Source organism: Muscardinus avellanarius (assembly GCF_963383645.1).
Source record: "Muscardinus avellanarius genome assembly, chromosome: 10".
Taxonomy (NCBI): Eukaryota; Metazoa; Chordata; class Mammalia; order Rodentia; family Gliridae; genus Muscardinus; species Muscardinus avellanarius.
This window is the reverse complement of record NC_137796.1, coordinates 90804169-90822447: the sequence shown is the minus strand read 5'-3', so window position 1 is coordinate 90822447 and position 18279 is coordinate 90804169. Positions and strand designations below refer to the sequence as shown.

Genomic DNA, 18279 nt, shown 5'->3' with positions numbered 1-18279 from the left:
CTGGTCCTCACTGAGCTCAACTCAAGTCCCAGGATGCACTGGATGCGAGGGATCCCGAGAGCACCCTCGGGGCAGGATCCCGAGACCACCCCCGGGGCAGGACAGGCAGGCCGTCTGTGCCCGCTGCCTCCCCCACTTCCCCGAGGCTTCCTTGGCCTGTTACCCAGAGAGGCTGATGGGGAAACCCTGGCAGGCTCTGGAGGCCGCCGGGCAGGGCGGGTCTCTAGGGCGGGCAGGCAGGGTCACATCTGAGCCCACCACACTCACCTTTCTCCGACGCCGGGGCCAGGTCAATGAAGCTGCGACATTTCTCACCTTTGAAAAGAAAAGAAAGGTTTTCAGAGTGCGAGGAAACACGTGGGCTCCTGGGTTTTGCCTGTCTCCCTCCTGAGAGCCTGGAGCGAGCCCACTCCTGACTTCCCCACACCCTGACTCCTAGGGGCAGAGGTGAGCTGGGCCCCCACTCCTCCCTCTCCTGGGGTCCCCTCCCTTCACAATGCTCATCACACCAAACACCCGCACAGCGACTCACACACGTGCCTCTGCTTTGTCCAGTTTCCATGTGGGCACTGAGCCCGGCTCCCTGGGCTGTCCACCGCCTCAGCCCCGCCTCTCGGCTCCTGCCCCCGCCCCGCACCTCAAGGCCTCCACAGCACTGCTCCCCGCCCGGAACACACTTCCCCTCAAGACTCTCTGGGCACCCTGGCCCTGGGCCCTGGCCGCTGCCACCAGCCTGCCTCCTGTGGGATTCTTGGGTGCACAGGGTGTTGTTGTTGTTGTTGTTTGGGGCACTGGGGATGGAACCCAGGGATGTTCTACCGCCAAGCTACACCCCCAATTCGCTTTATTTTTTATTTTGAACCTGGGGTCTCACTAAGTTGCTGAGGGTCTCATCTCAAACCTGAGCTCCTCCTGTCTCCACCAGCACTCGGGCTGAAAGCGCGCCATCCTGCATGGCTGCCTTCCTCCTCGCGCGCCCCACAGCTGATCTGTGACTCTTTCCCATCATGTCACCACCTCTGGGCCCGTCTCACCGTTTCTGTTCCTACCCACACAGCGAGCAGCTGGATGTGGTGACAGCCCGGGGTAGATTATATTCCTTGTCTGCTCAGAACCCTCTATGATTTCCAGAGTCAGAGCCTCAGTCCCTGCACTGGTCCGCAACACCTGATCGATGTGGTCTGTACCCCCAGCCCCCGTCCTTGACCTTCCCTCCTGCACCTTCCCCTTTGTTTGCCCAGGAGCAGGAACATGCGGCCTACACATCCAGATTTCTGATGTCCTCTTGAAGAATCGGAAGGTGTATCCGGGCCAGGCCTCGAGTCCACATAGCAGCAAGCAAGTGGGGTCGAGCAGATCCTTCCGATGGTCCCACCCACGTTCTCGGGTTTGCCACAGACCCCGCCACTCCCTGCAGCCTCACCCCCAGCCTCACTTAAACCGCCCCAGTCAACGGCCTGAGATGCAGGGCTGGATGACCTATAGGGTGCGTTTTCCACTGCTGGCTTAAGGATTTTCCTGCTGAACTCAGTGAGGAGATAGATTGGATTAAAATGGAAACATTGTAGATCAAAGGGGGGAAAGATCTGGAAGCGTCCAGAATTCTCATCTCTTGCATCTGCTTGGAGTTTCCTAAATTCTTCTTTAAGAAGGTCCCTTGAAGCCCCTTTGGGCTCTGGAGTGTCCTGCCAGCCTATAGGAAGGCAAAGGCAGGAGGGGAGGCAGTGGAGGGAGACGGCTCCAGAAGAAGCCAGGGGCCAGGTCACTAAGGGTCTTAAGAGCCCAGCCGAGGAGGTGCCTCCTCTCTTGATTATGTCACTCCTGTGAAAGAATCCCAGGCCGCAGGTGGTGGGTGGCACCCTGGGTCCAGCGCACTTCCTCCAGACTACACCGAGACTCGGGACCCCACCTTCCATCACCAGTGATGACGACAAGGCTCAGAGCAGCTGAGGAACCAGCCTGAGTCACAGCCAGACCATGGCGCCGAGACTGGGGCTAACAAGACAGCGATGCTTGCCATCAACCAAGAACGAAGAGAGAATTCGGAAGAAGGGAAAAGGAAGCACTGAGCTAGATTTTGGAGGAATTCTTTTAAACTTTCTAATAGTGTATTTTTTCCTCAAAAGCTATAAGGGGATCAATTTAATGGCCAGTAGCCAGACCACATATGGGGGCCTCGAGTGCTTTGTCTTCATGAGTTCCGACAGAAACAAACTAAAAATTATATATTATCTATATTAAATGCATTATATGCTATGTACTATTTTATATTTTCTATCTCTTTAATTATATATTATAGTTTATAACCACATTAGCATAAAGCTATATACATAGCATATATATAGTATGAAATATTTTCTTCATCTTTTTTTTTTCTACTGGCTTTAAAAGAAATTAAAACATTTTCCCGGGCCCATGAAAGGGTCTCAGTTCCCCTGGCTCTAGTCTCCTGAGCCCAGAGACGCAAGCCATCGGCTCTCGGCTCTCCTGCGTCGGGCTCCTGCTCCCACATCGACTGGGCTCTTGATGACAGCTAAGACTGACGTGCTAGACACTTTTCCTTCTCTCTTCTTTAACAGTTTACTTGAGATGTAATTCACATGCCACGCAATCCATCCGTTCAAAATGTACCACGCAGCGGTTTCCGGTGTTTTCTTAACTAGTCACAGCGTTGCCCGACCATCGTCACAATCAATGTCGGATCATCTTTGTCACTCCATAGAAGAAGCCCCAGACCTATTAGCACTGGGTCCTCATTTCCCCCACCCTCTCGGCCCTGGGCTGCAATTAATCTATTTTCCATCCATATAGATTTGTCTAGTCTGGGCATTTCAAGAAGCATATTCATATAAATGGAAGCATAGCATACGCTCTGTGGTCTCTTTTGCTGGTTTCTTTCTTGGCATCATGTTTTCGGGGATTATCAGTGATGTACCATCTATCAGCACTTCATTCATTTTTATTACAAATTGATGTCCCATTGTATGGCTAGCACAGTAGGCCGGCCTTATCTTTCTGTACTTTCAGGGTCAACTGTAGTCTGAAAATAGTAAGTGGAAAATTTCTAGAAATAAAAAATTCTAGGATTCTAGAAGTTTTCAACTGCATCGCGCTGAGCGCCCCAAGGAACTCTCACGCCTCCGCACTCCTTCCTCCCCAGCGTATGAACCATCCCTTTGTCCGGTGCAGGTACTTACCCATTACTCACTTAGTAACCATCTCGGTTATCAGATCTAGTGTCCTGGTAAAAGTGTGCCTGTATTCAAATGCACTTTATTTTACTTAATAGTGACCCTGAAGTATAAGAATAGTAGTGCAAAGAAAGCATCAGGGGATAAAAAACAGAAGAGCAGATAAACTCTTGGTACTGTTTGTCAGCGCTGCGGGTCATATAGGGAAACACAGGATGGTACATATGGGACTTGATACTACCTGAGACTTCAGGCGTCCACTGGAGGCCATGGAACATATCCATTGAAAACAGGTGGAGACTCTGCACCGCGTTTTACTTCTCTGTTCATTAGTTGATGGACATTTGGGTTTGTCTCCTCCTTGGGGCTCGTTATAAACATTCATGTACAAGTTTTGTGGGTTTTTTTTTTTTTTTTTTGAGGACCGGCTTTCATTTCTCTTGAGAATATACCTAGGAGTGGAATTGCCAGGTCAACTGGTAACTCTGCATTTAATTTTTCGAGGAAATATGGGGCTGTGTTTCAAAGCAGGTGCACCCCATGACGCTATTCCCAGCAATGTGTGAGGATTCGGGCTTCTCCACATCATTTTCAACACTTGTTATTATTTGCCTTTTTCCATTATAGATATTCCTGTAAAATATCTTATTGTCATTTTTTTTGGCATTTCTCTTATGGCTAATGATTCTGAGCATCTCTGCAGGTGTTTGTAAGCCATTGGTGTATCTTTTTTGGAGCAATGTCTATTCAGACACTGACCGGTTTTTAATTGAGTTACCTTTTTATCGAGTTGTAAGAGTTCTTTATATATTCTGCACACAAATACCTCGTCAGATATCTAATTGCAAATATTTTCTCCCATTCTACAGGTTGTATTTCCACTTACTGAAAGATGCCATTTGAAGCGCAAGACTTTTAAGTTTTAACAAGTCCAGTTTATTTTTTATTGTGTTTTCATATCGTATCTAAGAAGGCACTGCTTAACCCAGTATTGGAGAAATTTACCTCTTTCTTCTTGAGGGTTTGTCATTTTAACTCTTTCATTTATGTCTACTATCCATTTAGAAATGATTTATGTTTCTGATATTTAAAAGAGCTGCAACTTCAAACTTTTCATATGGATATTCAGTTGTTCCAGCACCATTTGTTACTAATCTTTCTCCATTGAATTGTCTTGATACCCTTGTCAAATGTATTTGACTATAAGTGTGAAGGTATATTTTATATTCCTGATTCTACTAACTGATCTATATGTCTATTCTTATACAAGTACTACATTGTCTTAAAAGATTTGTAGTAAGTTTTGAAGTCCAGAAATGTGAGTTCCTAAGCATTGAATTTTAAGATCACTTTGGATATTCTAGCTCTTTTGCATTCCATATGAATTTTAGGATCAAGTTTTCAATTTCTGGGGAAAAGCAAGTTATAATTTATACAGGGATTGCACTGAATCTGTACATTAATTGAGGGACTGCTGCCATTTTAATGATATTAAATCTTCCAATCCATGAACATGGGATGTCTTTTTATTTACTTAAATGTTTTAATTTCTTTCAACAGCATTTTGTAGTTTTCAGAGTATAGGTTTTGCACTTCTTCCGTCAAACTTATTCCTAAGTAATTTATCTTAACAGTAATATAGAAGTATGACTAATTTTGTATATAGTTCTCATACCCTGCAATCTTGCTAAATTCACTAGTTAATTCTAATACCTTTCAGTTGGTTCTTAGAATTTGTTATGCAGTACACAAGATCATTATATCTTCAAATAGAGATTGTTTTACTTCTTTCTTTCCAAGTTTGATCTTTTTAAATTATTTTCCTCAACTAACTCCTTTGGCTAAAACCTACAGTACAATGTCAAATAGAAGTATGAGTGGACAGCCTTGCCTTGTTCCTAATCTTAGGGTTAGGATTAGCACTCATTTTTGTACCATTGTTTATTGTTAGCTGTGGCCTTTTTATTTGTGTCATTTATCAGGTTAAGGAAGCCACCATCTATTCTTAGTTTGTTGAATGGTTTTATCATGAAAGGATATTTGGCTTTTCTTTAATTCCATAACAAACTACAATGTACCTCTAACAATTCCTACTCTACAGACTAACTTAGGCTCTGTTATGGTTTGGATATGAGGTATCCAACATATGTTGATTCCCAATGCAACAGTGTACTTAGAGGTGGGCTGGGGGAAAGGATTGAATCATGAGGGCCCTGACCTTAACCGTGGATTAATTCACTGAGGGTTTCATAATTTGAATGGACTACGGTAGGTGGCAGAAAGCATAGAAGATGGGGCCTAAAAGAAGGGGGTGGGTCCCTGGGGCATGCCCTTGGGCCCCATGTCTTGTATCTGGCTCCCAGCTGCCATGAGCTGACCGGCTCTCCTTCCCAGGCCCTTCCGCCATGATGCTCTACCTCACCTCAGACCAAAGCAATGCAGCCAGCCAACCATGGACTGAGCCCCCCTAACTGTGAGCCAAAATAAATCTTTTCTCCTCTGAGTTGATGTTCTCAGGAACTTTAGTCACAGTGATGAAAGGCTGATTAACATAGGCTCTAAACTGTCAGAGATGTGCCCAAGACCACACAGCCAGTAAGTAATGGAGCAGAACACAGCCCATGCCCATAGACTCCAAACTTCATGCCCTAAAATAGCACTGGCTCCATTTCCATTTGATATGTCAGAATTTTCTACTGCAGCCAGCTGGGCCCACTGCATATAGCAGCTGGGAACTGTAAGGAATCTCCTGGGAGCATACCTCTGTGTAGACAGGGTAAACCCACAGGGACTAATCAATGTGCTCCTGTTCCCGTGTCTGTTACATGGACAAGGTTGAACAGAAGATGCTTGAGCAGATCTGGTCAAACTAAGCCCCCATTACCCACGTGGAGCAAAGCTGAAGTTTAAGGAAAAGTCATAGAAAAAACACGAGGAAGACAGAATCATCTCAACTGCCAAAAGTCTAACTGCTTAAACACAGACGGGATTTTTCTCCAAATCCTTAGTCTCCGCAATAAAGATTAGCTGAGCATTAATGAGAAAGATACTGAATTGCACCATATTGACTTACTGCTTTGAGAGATGATGCCTAAAACATTAACATTATTGTGTCAACTATAATTAAGTTGATATGTTGAAATTAGGGGTTTATTTTGGGTGTTAAAAACAAAGACAAGCACTTACCTCTCCACCGCACGCACTTCAGCCTGAGGCTCAACAGAGAGCTCTGGGAGCTGTGGCGTGTTACTGCCACCGGATGGCAGCATACCTTTCTCGAGCCATGGAACCTGGCAACTCAGAAGGCTCCCAAAGGTCATGGAGTTGAAGTCTTCTCAGCCTTGGGGAGCTCAGGCCCCGCTCACAGAGACTCTGATTTAATTGGTAGGGGCCTAAATATCAGTGGCGTTTAAAACGCCTCCCAGCGTGCACCCAGGGTGAGACTTTCACTCCAATCTGACCTATAACAAATGTCTTTTCCCCATTAGGAAAACACCAGTGAGTCATGTTAGGAGTGGCGACTGCACTGGACGTCAGCAACAGAGACTGTGGGGCAGGATGGCACAGTGGTCAAGGGCCCTGGCAGAGCTTCCTGCCACGAGCACCCCCAGTCCTCCAGTGCCTCAACTTCCCTATGGGTGAGATGCACTCAGAGCCCAGGGTCTTCAGCGTCTTCTGAAGACCCCGCGTGAACAAAGAGCTGAGATGCAGAGCTAAGCAGGGCAGGGAGACTGTCATGAAGGTCACTCTCTCCCGGGTATGGCTCATAGGCCTCATGGGACACAGGCTCTGCACATGGGGAGGGGTGTCCTGGTTCAGCCAGGGACTTTAGAGCCAGGCCTGCAGGTCAGCTGGACTCCATTGCTGACCAGATGAGGGACACTGTTGGACCTTTGGCACCTCAGTTTCCCTACTTAGAGAAAGTGAAAGGCACCGATGCTGGTGTTTCTCTAGTGTACATCACAGGGTGGATCAGGAGTGGGTGGTATTGGCCACCAGGTGGTGTAGCTGGGACAGCAGTCCCAAGCACCAGGGACTCCATGGGCTCCTCCACGGACCCCTGCCCGGGCCTGTGACTTCCATTTCCCCCGCATCCATGGACGTTGCCTGGCAACTGCCTGGAGTTTGCCCCTTGACGATGCCCCTTCTCCAAACACCTTTGGTCTTCTAAGACGGAGGAGAATGGGCGGTAGCATCCCTCCCCCGGGAAGAGAGTCCCGAGGGGCTCACAGGGAGGTGATGCCATTCTGCTTCAAGATGGGGATGGCAGGAGCAACACATGCAGAGGAAGAGGGCAGCAAACCCCACGGAGAAGCCATCGGGGATCCATGAGCAGCGGGGCCTGGAGGAAACAGGGCTCTGGGCTCGGCAAGAATCTCGAGTACTGGGATTACAGAATCACACCTGTAATCCCAGTACTTGGGAGGCTGAGAAAGGAGGATCTCAGGTTTGAAGCCAGCCTCAGCAGCTTAGTGATGTTCTCAGCAACTTAGTAAGACCTTGTTTCAAAATAAAAAAATAAAATAGTGCTAGGGGTATAGCCCAGAAGTAGAAAACCCCTGGATTTGATCTGGGTATCACTCACACACACACACAAAAAAAGCATCTTACACCCAAGGAGGGTCCCACTGCCCTGTGGGTCCAGGACACCATCAGTGGTTGGGAGGGGAAGGATGGGTGAGGACCAGAGGGCTCTCCCCAAAGTCCTGGAGACTTCTGCCATTCAGGGTCTGAAGCATGTGGAGACTAAATTTTTCACTACCCTGCAGAGTGGATGCTCAGAATCCTATTCAAGAAACAAACTGATAGGTAATTGACCAGTAATTTTCTTCACATCTGGAAGAAGTGAGGGTGCATTGTTGAACCCACGGGAGCCTTAAAGGAAAGCCTCCCCGCCGCCGCACCTCACCCTGAGACCAGGGCCCCCAGCTGGGACTCGGACCCCAGCCTCCACTCAAGGTCATTAACTAGAGAGACCAGAGGCCAGCAGAGACTGAGGAAGCCTGTGGGGATGGGAAGCGGGAGAGGATGCGCCCGCCTAGATGGATATGAGCCGACACACTGACCATCTGGACCAGTCGGGGGCCTGACGGGAAGCAGATGGCCCCCTCGGAGGGCGGCTGCCGGGGGAAGGACTATTTATAGACGTGCGGACAGGGCGGAGGAGCAGCAAGCCGGGGCCCTCACCAGCCCAGCACTGCAGAGCCAGATGTCGCGAGGGCCCAGGCCACAGAGGAGGGGCTGCCGCTGGAGCCAGAATCGCGCTCAAGCACCAGGACTGGGGATCCTGGGACGGGGCCGGAGACTCTGCCTTCCCAGCGAGTTTCTGGAGGATGCCAATGCCACTGGCCTGGGCACCACACTTTTGAAAAACAGTCCTCAGAGGAATTAGTCACCGTCGAAGCAGCAGTAGGGAGAGAACAAGGTGCACAGAGGATGCGCCAGCCTTTCTCTCCTTCCCCTCCCCGCTGAGAAACTAGAATCACGGGGGTCTGGGTGATGCCAGAGGAGGGCCGGGAACAGGTATGGAGGGGGAGGAGAGAGCACCAGCCCCGCCAAGACGCCCTCGCTCATCCTGCCCAAGACCCTCGCCCCTGACCCCGCCTACATTCTCTCCCATGGCTCTTATCTCTACCTGCCCTGAGATGACCCCACTTGTGCCTTTGTCTACCTGTGTGTTGTCCAGGTTGCCTAGAACATGCATGGACGCTTCTTCTGCTTTGGGTTTTATTTACGTGTGATAAGTATGGACTGCGGGCTTAACCACGGTCTAGATCAACCTGGGGAACGCACATCCTGGTATCATGCGTAACTCACTTCTCCCTTTCAAAATCCTAGGAATCAAAATCACCACATCAAGCAGGGATCTCTGTGATCCCTCACAGTAGACTTTTATAGCCAGGGCCATGGTGCAGACCTATAGTCCCAGTTCTTAGGAGGCTGAGACAGGAGGATCACAGGTTCAAAGCCAGCCTTAGCAACTTAGTGAGACCCTGTTTCAAAATAAAAATAGGGTTGGCCGGGCGTGGTGGCGCATGCTTGTAATCCCCGCGCTTGGGAGGCGGAGACAGGAGGATCGCACAGATTTTGAAGCCCCTCGCTGGCTTAAGAGACGCTGTTTCCAAATAAAAATATAAAAAATAGGTCTGGGAGTGTAGCCCGGAGGTACAAGGGTTCCATCCCCTGTACCACCAAAAAATGAATGAATGAATTAATTAATTAATTAAAATAGGGTTGGAGTATAAGTTGGAGGTAGACCGCCCATGGGTTCAATCCCCAGTTATCAGGGTCAGTGTTTCATATTCATGCAGTTGTCTTCCCCCAACTGTCACTGAGGACCTACTATCTGCCTGGCATTGTCCAAGGTGCTAGAGATACAGCAGTGAACCAGGCAGAGAGAATCGCAGCCCTCACAGAGCTCCGGTTCCATGGCAAAGAATGTGTGTAGCAGCCATTCTTTGGGACCCTCTGGCCAAAGAAAGCCGTTCCCTGGTTCTTCTAAATAACGTCCAGACAAGGACTCTGCAACTTGTAGGCCATGAGTTTTTGACCAGCAGCAGAGGTTTCATGCCCACGTGTGCCTTGTTCGCCAGCTGTGTCCTCCAAGCCCGGAAGAGCGATCGGTGGTGCAGACACGATTGCAGATGGACGGATGAAGAGCATTCATAAAGGGCCCTTTACCAAGAGCTCCGCCAAAGAGGGCCACGCTGCGGGACTAGAAAGGTGCGGCCAGCACACCAGAGGCGAAGGTGAGAGGCAAAGCCCCGCGCCGGAGTGTCATGGGGCGGGTCTAAGAAGGAGGATGTACGCAGAGAAAGGACGCGCCTCGTCCTGGAGCCTCACACCTGCCACACGACAGAGGGCGCAGGGACCACAGATCACCCCGTGCATGGCGTCTCTGAGCGCCCGTCACCCCAGCGCGCTGCTCCGCTGCCTCACCCCACGGGGTCACGCCCGCTTCCTTCCTTTCTTCTTCCGTGTCTTGGTTCTGACTACTCTTCCTCTCAAAACCTTCTCTCCCTGCATCTCTCTGTCTGAAGTCTCCCCAGCTTCAAGATCCAACTCGATGTCCTCCTGCTCCCCCACCGGGAACCTGCCTCGTTCACCAACCACCTGTCCCACCACAACGAGACGTCGCCCTACTCTGGATCTCTGCGGTATTTTAAGGTGATAACTCTGGTCATATTGCCTCGTTCTCCCCGGGGCGCAGGCTGCCCCTCCCCGGCCCGTGTGGCTCTCCGTGGCAGATTCTGCACCTGCCGTGGAGGCTCCAGCTCATCAAGGCTTTATTTTTTTATTTTTTATTTTTTTTGGTGGTACTGGGGTTCCTGGAAGCCCTTCTACCTCCGGGCTACACTTCCAGACCTATTTTTTATACATTTTTATTTGGAAACAGGGTCTCCTAAGCCAGCGCGTTCGGCTGGCTTCGAACCTGCGCGATCCTCCTGTCTCTGCCTCCCAAGCGCGGGGATTACAAGCGTGCGCCACCACGCCCGGCTCATCAAGGCTTTAAATCCAGCCATCCCAAGGGGAGTCCGGCGTGAGGACCGTGCAGAGGACCTGCCTCTCCTGACAATGACATATGGGGTCAGTGTCTATCTCCATTTTCCAGAAGAGGAAACTGAGGCTCACAGAGGCAAAGCGACCCAAGGTCACACAGACAATGAGAGGCAGAATTGGGTCTGGACCTAGTGAGTGGCAGAATTAGGTCTGGGAGTATAGCCCGCAGGTAGAAAGCCCCTGAGTTCTACCCCCAGAATCATAAAAAAAAAAAAAAAAAAGAATTGGGTCTGGACCCAGGGCTGTGTCTTTCCAAAGCTGCTTCTGTCCTGTAAGACTGATTTGTCCAGACCCAAGGCATCCCACAGCCACATCAGGTTTTAAAATGGGCCGAGCAGAGTGGCCCATGCTTGTAATCCCAGCACTTTGGGAGGCTAAGATGGGAGGATGGTAAGTTTAAGGCCAGCCTCAGTAACTCAGGCCCTTAGCAACTTAGCAAGACCATATTTCAAAATAAAAATTAAAACAGGACTGGGGATGTCGCTTGGAGATAGAATACTGCTAGGTTCAATCCTTAGCACCACTTACATACAAAAAAAATTATTATGGAAAATTTTCATCATTTATAAAAAGTAGAGTCACCAGTCAAAGGAAGCATCACATGCCTATGCCCAGTCTCCGTAACTGCCAACCACCGGCATGCAGTTATTTTGAAACAAGTCCCAGATATTGGATTTCAAATGTCTTTCATAGAGCCGGGCGTGGTGACACATGCCTGTAATCCCAGCATTCGGGAGGCTGAGATCGGAGGACTGCGGTTCACAGACAGCCTCAGCTACTTAGCTAGGTCCTCTACAACTCAGTGAGACCCTGATTCAAAATAAAGAATAAAAAAATAGGGCAGGGGGTGTAGCTCGGAGGTTGAATGCTCCTGAGTTCCACCCTAGACCCACAAAAATAAATAAATAAATAAATAAATATGAAATATCTTTCATAGGTAGGCATGATGGCACACACCTGTAATCCCAGTACTTGGGAGGCTGACAGAAGGATCCCAGATTTGAGGCTAGCCTCAGCAATTTAGTGAGGCCCTCAGAAACTTAGAGACCCTGATTCAAAATAAAAATAAACAAAAAGGCTAGGGTTGTAGCTCAGACACAGAATGCCCCCAGGCTCAATCCCTAGTACCCTAGTACCGAAAGATAAGAATAAATTAAATAAAACGTCTTTTTTCTTTTCTTTTAACCTTGGAGGTACTGAGGATTGAAGCCAGGGGCATTCTCCCTCTAAACTCTACCCATAGTCCTCTTTGGTTTTTACTTAGAAACAGGGTCTCCCTGAGTTGTCAAGGGCCTTGCTAAATATAATGTCTTTTTAAAAAATACTACAGCCGGGTGTGGTGGCACACGCTTGTAAACCCGTGCTTGGGAGGCGGAGACAGGAGGATCACGCAGGTTCAAAGCCAGACATTCTGGCTTAAGAGACCGTGTTTCCAAATAAAAAGTATAAAATAGGTCTGGGAGGCCGGGTGTGGTGGCGCACGCTTGTAATCCCCGCGCTTGGGAGGCGGAGACAGGAGGATCGCGCTGGTTCGGAGCCAGCCGCGCTGGCTTAAGAGACCCTGTTTCCAAATAAAAAATATAAAATAGGTCTGGGAGTGTAGCCCGTGGGAGTGTATCCCAGAGGTAGAAGGGCTTCCAGGAACCCCAGTACCACCAAAAAAAAAAAAATAGGTCTGGGAGTGGAACCCAGAGGTAGAAGGGTTTCCAGGAACCCCAGTACCACCAAAAAAACCCACAAAAGACAAATGGAAGGTCCTTTCCTCCGAGATCCTATGACATCCTCTCACGGGACGGTTGGAATGAAACAGGCGACCCAGAAGGCCCGGCCGCCCTCCCTGCCAGCCTCTGACCATCCGGTGGGGGCCTGGCTCGGGGAGGGAGGCCCAGAGCTTGTCCCCGATGTAGAAGCCGGAGCTGTCAGCAGGCGCATCCCCACTCCAACCAAAGGGAGCCTGGCACCGGCTCTCGGCGGAAACGAGGCTTCCAGGAATCCGTCGCAGATGCCACCGAGAGAGTCAGAGCTGGCCGCTCTGGCTCCACACCCCGGCCCGATGCCAGGACTCTCACCCTGAGGCCGCCCTCCCCCGGGCTGGTGGGAACCGGGAAAAGAAGCTCTCGGATGGAGGCAGCCTGGGGAGGCAGGGCAGCCCAGGACCAACGGGAGGCCAGACCAGGTGGTTAAAAGAAGGCTGCACAGACCCGAGTTCAAATCCCTGCTCTGCCATCTGAAACTGTGACGCTGTGGCTAAATACCGGGGTGCGTTTTTACTCGTTATTTTGTTGGGGAGTTTTTAAATTTTTGCTTTTGTCTTCACCCATTAAAGCTGATTGTTCCAGCCTTCCAGGGCTACCATGAGGCAAATAAGAAAATGGGTATCAAACTAGATGTCTTCTGTTAGGATTTAAATGGGGCAATATCTGAAAAGAGACAAGCTTCGTGCTCTGACACCCACACCCCTATGCCATTCCTCACAGATCTTGAGGCTCTGTCTCTGTAACAGGGTCCAAGACAAATGAAGGTTTGGGCTCAGAAGCCACAAGATGTGAGTTCAAATCTATCCTACACCTCCTCCGAACCCTGTGACCTCAGCAAGTGACGGCCCCTCGTCTGCCAAGTGAGAATCATCCCTGGACAGTCCCAAGACCCCAGTGCATGCCAGAAGCCACAGAGAACGCTGCTTTTAGCCTCTATATATGTACTTAGGTTTAAGTTGTTAATTAGGCACCATAAAGGATCATTTTTTATTGCAGATGAATTATCAAAATAGACTGTAAGTTGTGTGAACACGTCTTTCTCTCTTGCACCGTACTGTGACAGTTCCGTTGATAACCAAGAGGGCTACAAAATGACTAACAGGGCAGGTTACTTAGAAACAGGGTCTCGCTGAGTTGTTGAGGGCCTTGCTAAGTACAATGTCTTTTTAAAAAGAGACATATACCGCACGGACCTGCTGGACAGAGGCACGACTCACACCCCGGGGGGAGCAGAGGTGGGCATGGGATTTCATCACGTTATTCAGAGCAGCTCACAATTAAAACTGTGAATAAAATTATTTATAAACTGTTTATTTCCAGCCGGGCATGGTGGCGCACGCTTGTAATCCCCACGCTTGGGAGGCAGAGACAGGAGGATCGCGCAGGTTCGAAGCCAGCCGCGCTAGCGTAAGAGACCCTGTTTCAAAAATATAAAATAGGTCTGAGAGTGTAGCCCGGAGGCAGAAGGACTTCCAGGAACCCCAGTACCACCAAAAATAAAAAATAAATAAATAAACTGTTTATTTCCACTTATTTTTTTTAACTGTGTTTGACTGAAACCACAGATAAATGGAGATGACAGTACCCGCATTCCAGGCTGGCCAAAAGCATCAAAACAAGAGACAGCATGACAATGCCTGGCCCAGGCTCGGCTTCATTTATAAAACCTGTTTTTCTATTCCCTCCCTGGGTCCCAGGTTAGAGACATATGTCAATTTTTCCGCAGAAGGATTAGCTGATCATCTTCCCAAACCAGAAGCAGGAGGCTGTAATTCTGCAACGTCAGCCTGAGCGGGTGGAGGGAACCTGACAGGGCCAGGGGCAGATGCCCAGTACCAGCAGAAGGTTGCAGATTGCCCACGTTGCCCTGGTAGAGCCATGCAGGAGCCCAGGTCCTAGCTGGCAGCGGAGACTTGGGCGGTGAGAGGGAGAGGCGCTGGGGAGCCCAGCATCCTTGGCTGGATCCCACATCCTGGGTCTGAGGATCGTGACTTAACTCCGTGCCCCACCAGATGGTGTGACTGGGGTTTCCATGCAGGGGAGGTGGGAAGAGGCTGGAGACAGCAGGGGCGGCAGAGGGGGGCAGTAACACCAGCCTCACAAAGTCAGCCAACAGGTAACACCTGCCAGCCCTGTTCAATTTACAGGGAGAATTCGCTGACCCTCATTCCAGCCCCAGGAAGCAGGCGTTACGACCATCCCCATTTCACAGATGAAGAAACTGAGACACAGCAAGACAGAGTCCCTCATCCCACATCACACAGCTGGAGGTGGGGACAGGATTCCAATCAAGATAGTCAAGCACGAGACAGCTTGCGCCTTTGAACAGCATAGGCAGGTTCTAGAGAAATCCATCCTTCCTAAAGGGAGCCCTAGATGCCCTTAGAGGACTCCCCCTACAGCTGGAAAAGCCAGCAGCCTTCTCAAAGTGGCCGCATCGTGAGAGTTCCTGCCAAGTGGACTCCAATCTGGCTGGTTCTGAGACCCAGATCCCACGAGGGGTCCCGGCCTCTTGAGGCTGCCTGCTTCGTTGTCTCTACGGTAGGCGCTTTCAACTTGTTGGGAGAGCTGAGAAGAATCGGGCCTGGGTCTCCACTAATGTGGCCATCAGCAAGTGACTTGGACAGAAGTCCGCACACCTTGGCAGCGGGCGCTGGGAGGAAAAGCGCACGCCACAGATGCTGCTTGAGGCTGCTCCTCTCGCGCCCCAAGCTGGTGGCAGAGCCTTGGCAAGCGCCCCCTTGGAATTCTCCAGAGGCCTCTGCCAGTTCAACTGACAGGGCAGCAGATGGCACACACTTATCTGCTGATGATATTTTGATTTATTTATCTCTTACAGATGGTACCAGGCCCCGAGTTCTGGAAGGAGTCCAGAGAGCGGGTCAACTTTCTGGGGATAATCCTTTCTACAAGTGGGGGAGATGCTGAGGACTGGCGCCTTGCCTCGCGTCGTGACGGGCGCCACCGTGGCCTCCAGCATCCCTTCCCTGGGCATTTGTGGCATTGTGGGAAAACCAAAGGGGTGAATTTGTTCCAAAGAATTTCAAAGCTCAAGAATCTAAATACTTATCTAAAATTAACATCAGAGTGGTCAAATGAAAGAGCTTTGAACTCATGTGGCTCTGGAGGTCAAGTTCTCTCTGGTTCTTCTACTTACAAGCTCTGTGGCCTAGGGCCAGACTCTCTGGGTCTTTGGTTCTGTATCTGTAAAGTGGGTATAACCGCCAGGCGCTTCACATGTGGTGTGATGAAAACAGCCATCTCTCCACCCAAAAAAATGCACTTCTCTTTTGGCAGCGTGGGATGATTGCTAATAAGGGGGCTGCCCAGCCAGGTATTATATGTCCCAGCATGCCCTGCATCCACGTGGGGTCATGTGACTGGCTCTTGCCTGTGTGAGAGTGAGGGATGTGTGGCACTTCCCAAGAGAGCTCTTATCAAGAGGATGTGTCTTCTCTTTCCTCTTCCATCTAGGCACAGAAAGGTCCAAGGGTCGACCCATAGGTGGGATTCCTGGTTCCCAAATCACTACACAGAAGAGAATTGCTATTCACTAGAACCACTTTTACTGAAGCGCTACAGGAGCAAGAACTAGATTTCTGTGTGATTCATGAACATTCCAGGGTTTATTTGTTATAGCAGCTAGCATTGTCATATACACAGGCTAGCTGAGAGTCGAATTAGATAATGCATATGAGGCACTTGGTGCATGACAGGGATTCAGTAAGTGTTCTTACTAATCATTAGTGTCACTATCTTTTAGGGAAGCTTGATAAATAATGGATATTGTGGAGGGTTTTTTTTATGTCATCCCATATGTTGGGTTTGGTTAAAGAGAGGTCAATCTGTTTTCCCAACACCTGAGTCTTATTTGCACCCTTTCATCTGATATGATCAGGAACCTTTCATGACCTGTCTGTCCTCTCTGACTCTTCAAATGCATGTTTTACAAGAGATATTTAAAAGATCTGATGAGTTGCCGGGCGTGGTGGCGCACGCTTGTAATCCCTGCGCTTGGGAGGCGGAGACAGGAGAATCACGCAGCTTCGGAGCCAGCCTTGCTGGCTTAAGAGACCCTGTCTCCAAATAAATACATAAAATAGGTCTTGGAGTGTAGCCCGGAGGTAGAAGGGCTTCCAGGAACCCCAGTACCACACAAAAAAATAAATAAATAAAATAAATAAATAAAAGGTTTGGTGGGTGTTGCTCAGTAATACAGCATTTGCCCAGCATGGCCGAGGTCCTGTGTTAGGTTTCCAGGAAAATAAATAGAAAGAAAGAGGGAGGGGGAGGGAGGAAGGGAGAGAGAGAGAGAGAGAGAGGTAGGAAGGAAGGAAGGAAGGAGAGAGAAAGCATTAAAAAGCAAGATGAGTCCAGGTATAATATTGCATGCCTATAATCCCAGTACTTGGGAGGCTGAGACAGGAGGATGACAGGTTTGAGGCCAGCCTCAGCAATGTAGCAAGACTAAACAACCTGGGGAGACCTTGTCTCAAAACAAAATTTTACAAAAAAATTTTTTTTAAGGGCTGGGAGTAAGCCAGGCATGGTGACGCACACTTGTAATCCCAGTACTTGGGAGGCTGAGACAGGAGGATCACACGGGTTCGAAGCCAGACTCAGCTACTTAGTGAGGCTCTCAGCCACTTAGTGAGACCCTGTTTCAAAATAAAATACAAAACAGGTCTGGGTATATAGACCAGAGGTATAAAGCCCCTGGGTTCCATCCCCAATACCACAAAAGAGGGTAGGGGGCCTGGGAGTGTAGCTCAGAAGTAGAATGTTCCTGGGTTCAATTCCTGGACACACACACACACACACACACACACACACACACACGGCAAGAGGGGCTCCTGGGCAGTGCTTTGGGTGACCGCAGGGATGATGGCTGCATCTGTCTGCCTCCAGCTCCTCCTCTGTAGAATCCTGGCTCTGCAGGAGAAGGGAGGAAGGACTTAGGGTCCTCAGTTTTCAGGCGCAGAAACCTCACCCTGGAAGGGACTTGTGTGGCTTCAGAGCACATCATGAATCAGATGTGAAGCGGAAGCTGTCCTGGGTCCTCGGCCTTCTCATCTAGAAGCAGCTATGGGCAGTTCAGGGCCCCAGGCCCTGGCCACAGGCGTGACAAGAGTGACATTTACTGAGAACTTACTACGTGCCAGGCGCTGTTTTAAATCTCCTAGCACCCACACAAAGGAAGCACTGCAAGGTCCTCGCGGGAAGGCGGGGGGTGGGGGGGGCTTCACTTTTCATCAAGTTTGGAAGGAGGGGACCTGTCAGGAGGACTCGGTTTACCGAGGTGGTGTCAGACTCCCCAGCTGTGAGAGGATGTAAGGAAGCCTTGGACCACCACGTGGAGATCTCACCAAGATATCCAACAGCTGGTGCAGGATGGAGCAGGGCCAGCGTTTCCTGGGGGAGGGGTTCGCACTGGGGAGACAGGGTGTTAAACTATACTGAATTACTTCCTGGGGAGTGATTCTCCCTCCAAATTCCCTCTCAGTCCTTCAGCTAACATCCAGGAGAAATCTTCAGCCTTCTGCTGGCCTGTCCTCAACACTACTCTAATACTTGCAGATCTACTATGTTTAAAGGAGAAAAGGAGCCAGGCATGGTGGTGCACGCCTATAATCCCAGTTCTCGGGAGGCCGAGACAGGAGGATCGTAGGTTTGAGGAAAGCCTCAGAATTGTAGCAAGACTCTCAGCAACCTAGTGAGACCCTGTTTCAAAACCAAAGGGGGGGGAAATTTAAAGGGGCCGCGGTTGTAGC

General features: G+C 49.7%; 1 protein-coding gene across 4 annotated transcripts in view; it reads right to left on the bottom strand.

Annotated features, from left to right (window-relative positions):
• The window catches only part of GSG1L (GSG1 like), a gene marked incomplete at both ends in the record, with an annotated part of 230803 nt that overhangs the window by 150901 nt on the left and 61623 nt on the right, over window positions 1–18279 (bottom strand). For 3 of the 4 annotated variants that reach the window (XM_080703253.1, XM_080703256.1, XM_080703255.1), the window contains one exon: window positions 268–315. The exons of the other annotated variant lie outside the window; for it this stretch is intronic. In XM_080703253.1, the coding sequence (XP_080559379.1) occupies window positions 268–315 (48 nt within the window). The remainder of the gene's footprint in view (window positions 1–267; window positions 316–18279) is intronic. 4 annotated transcript variants of the gene reach the window in all.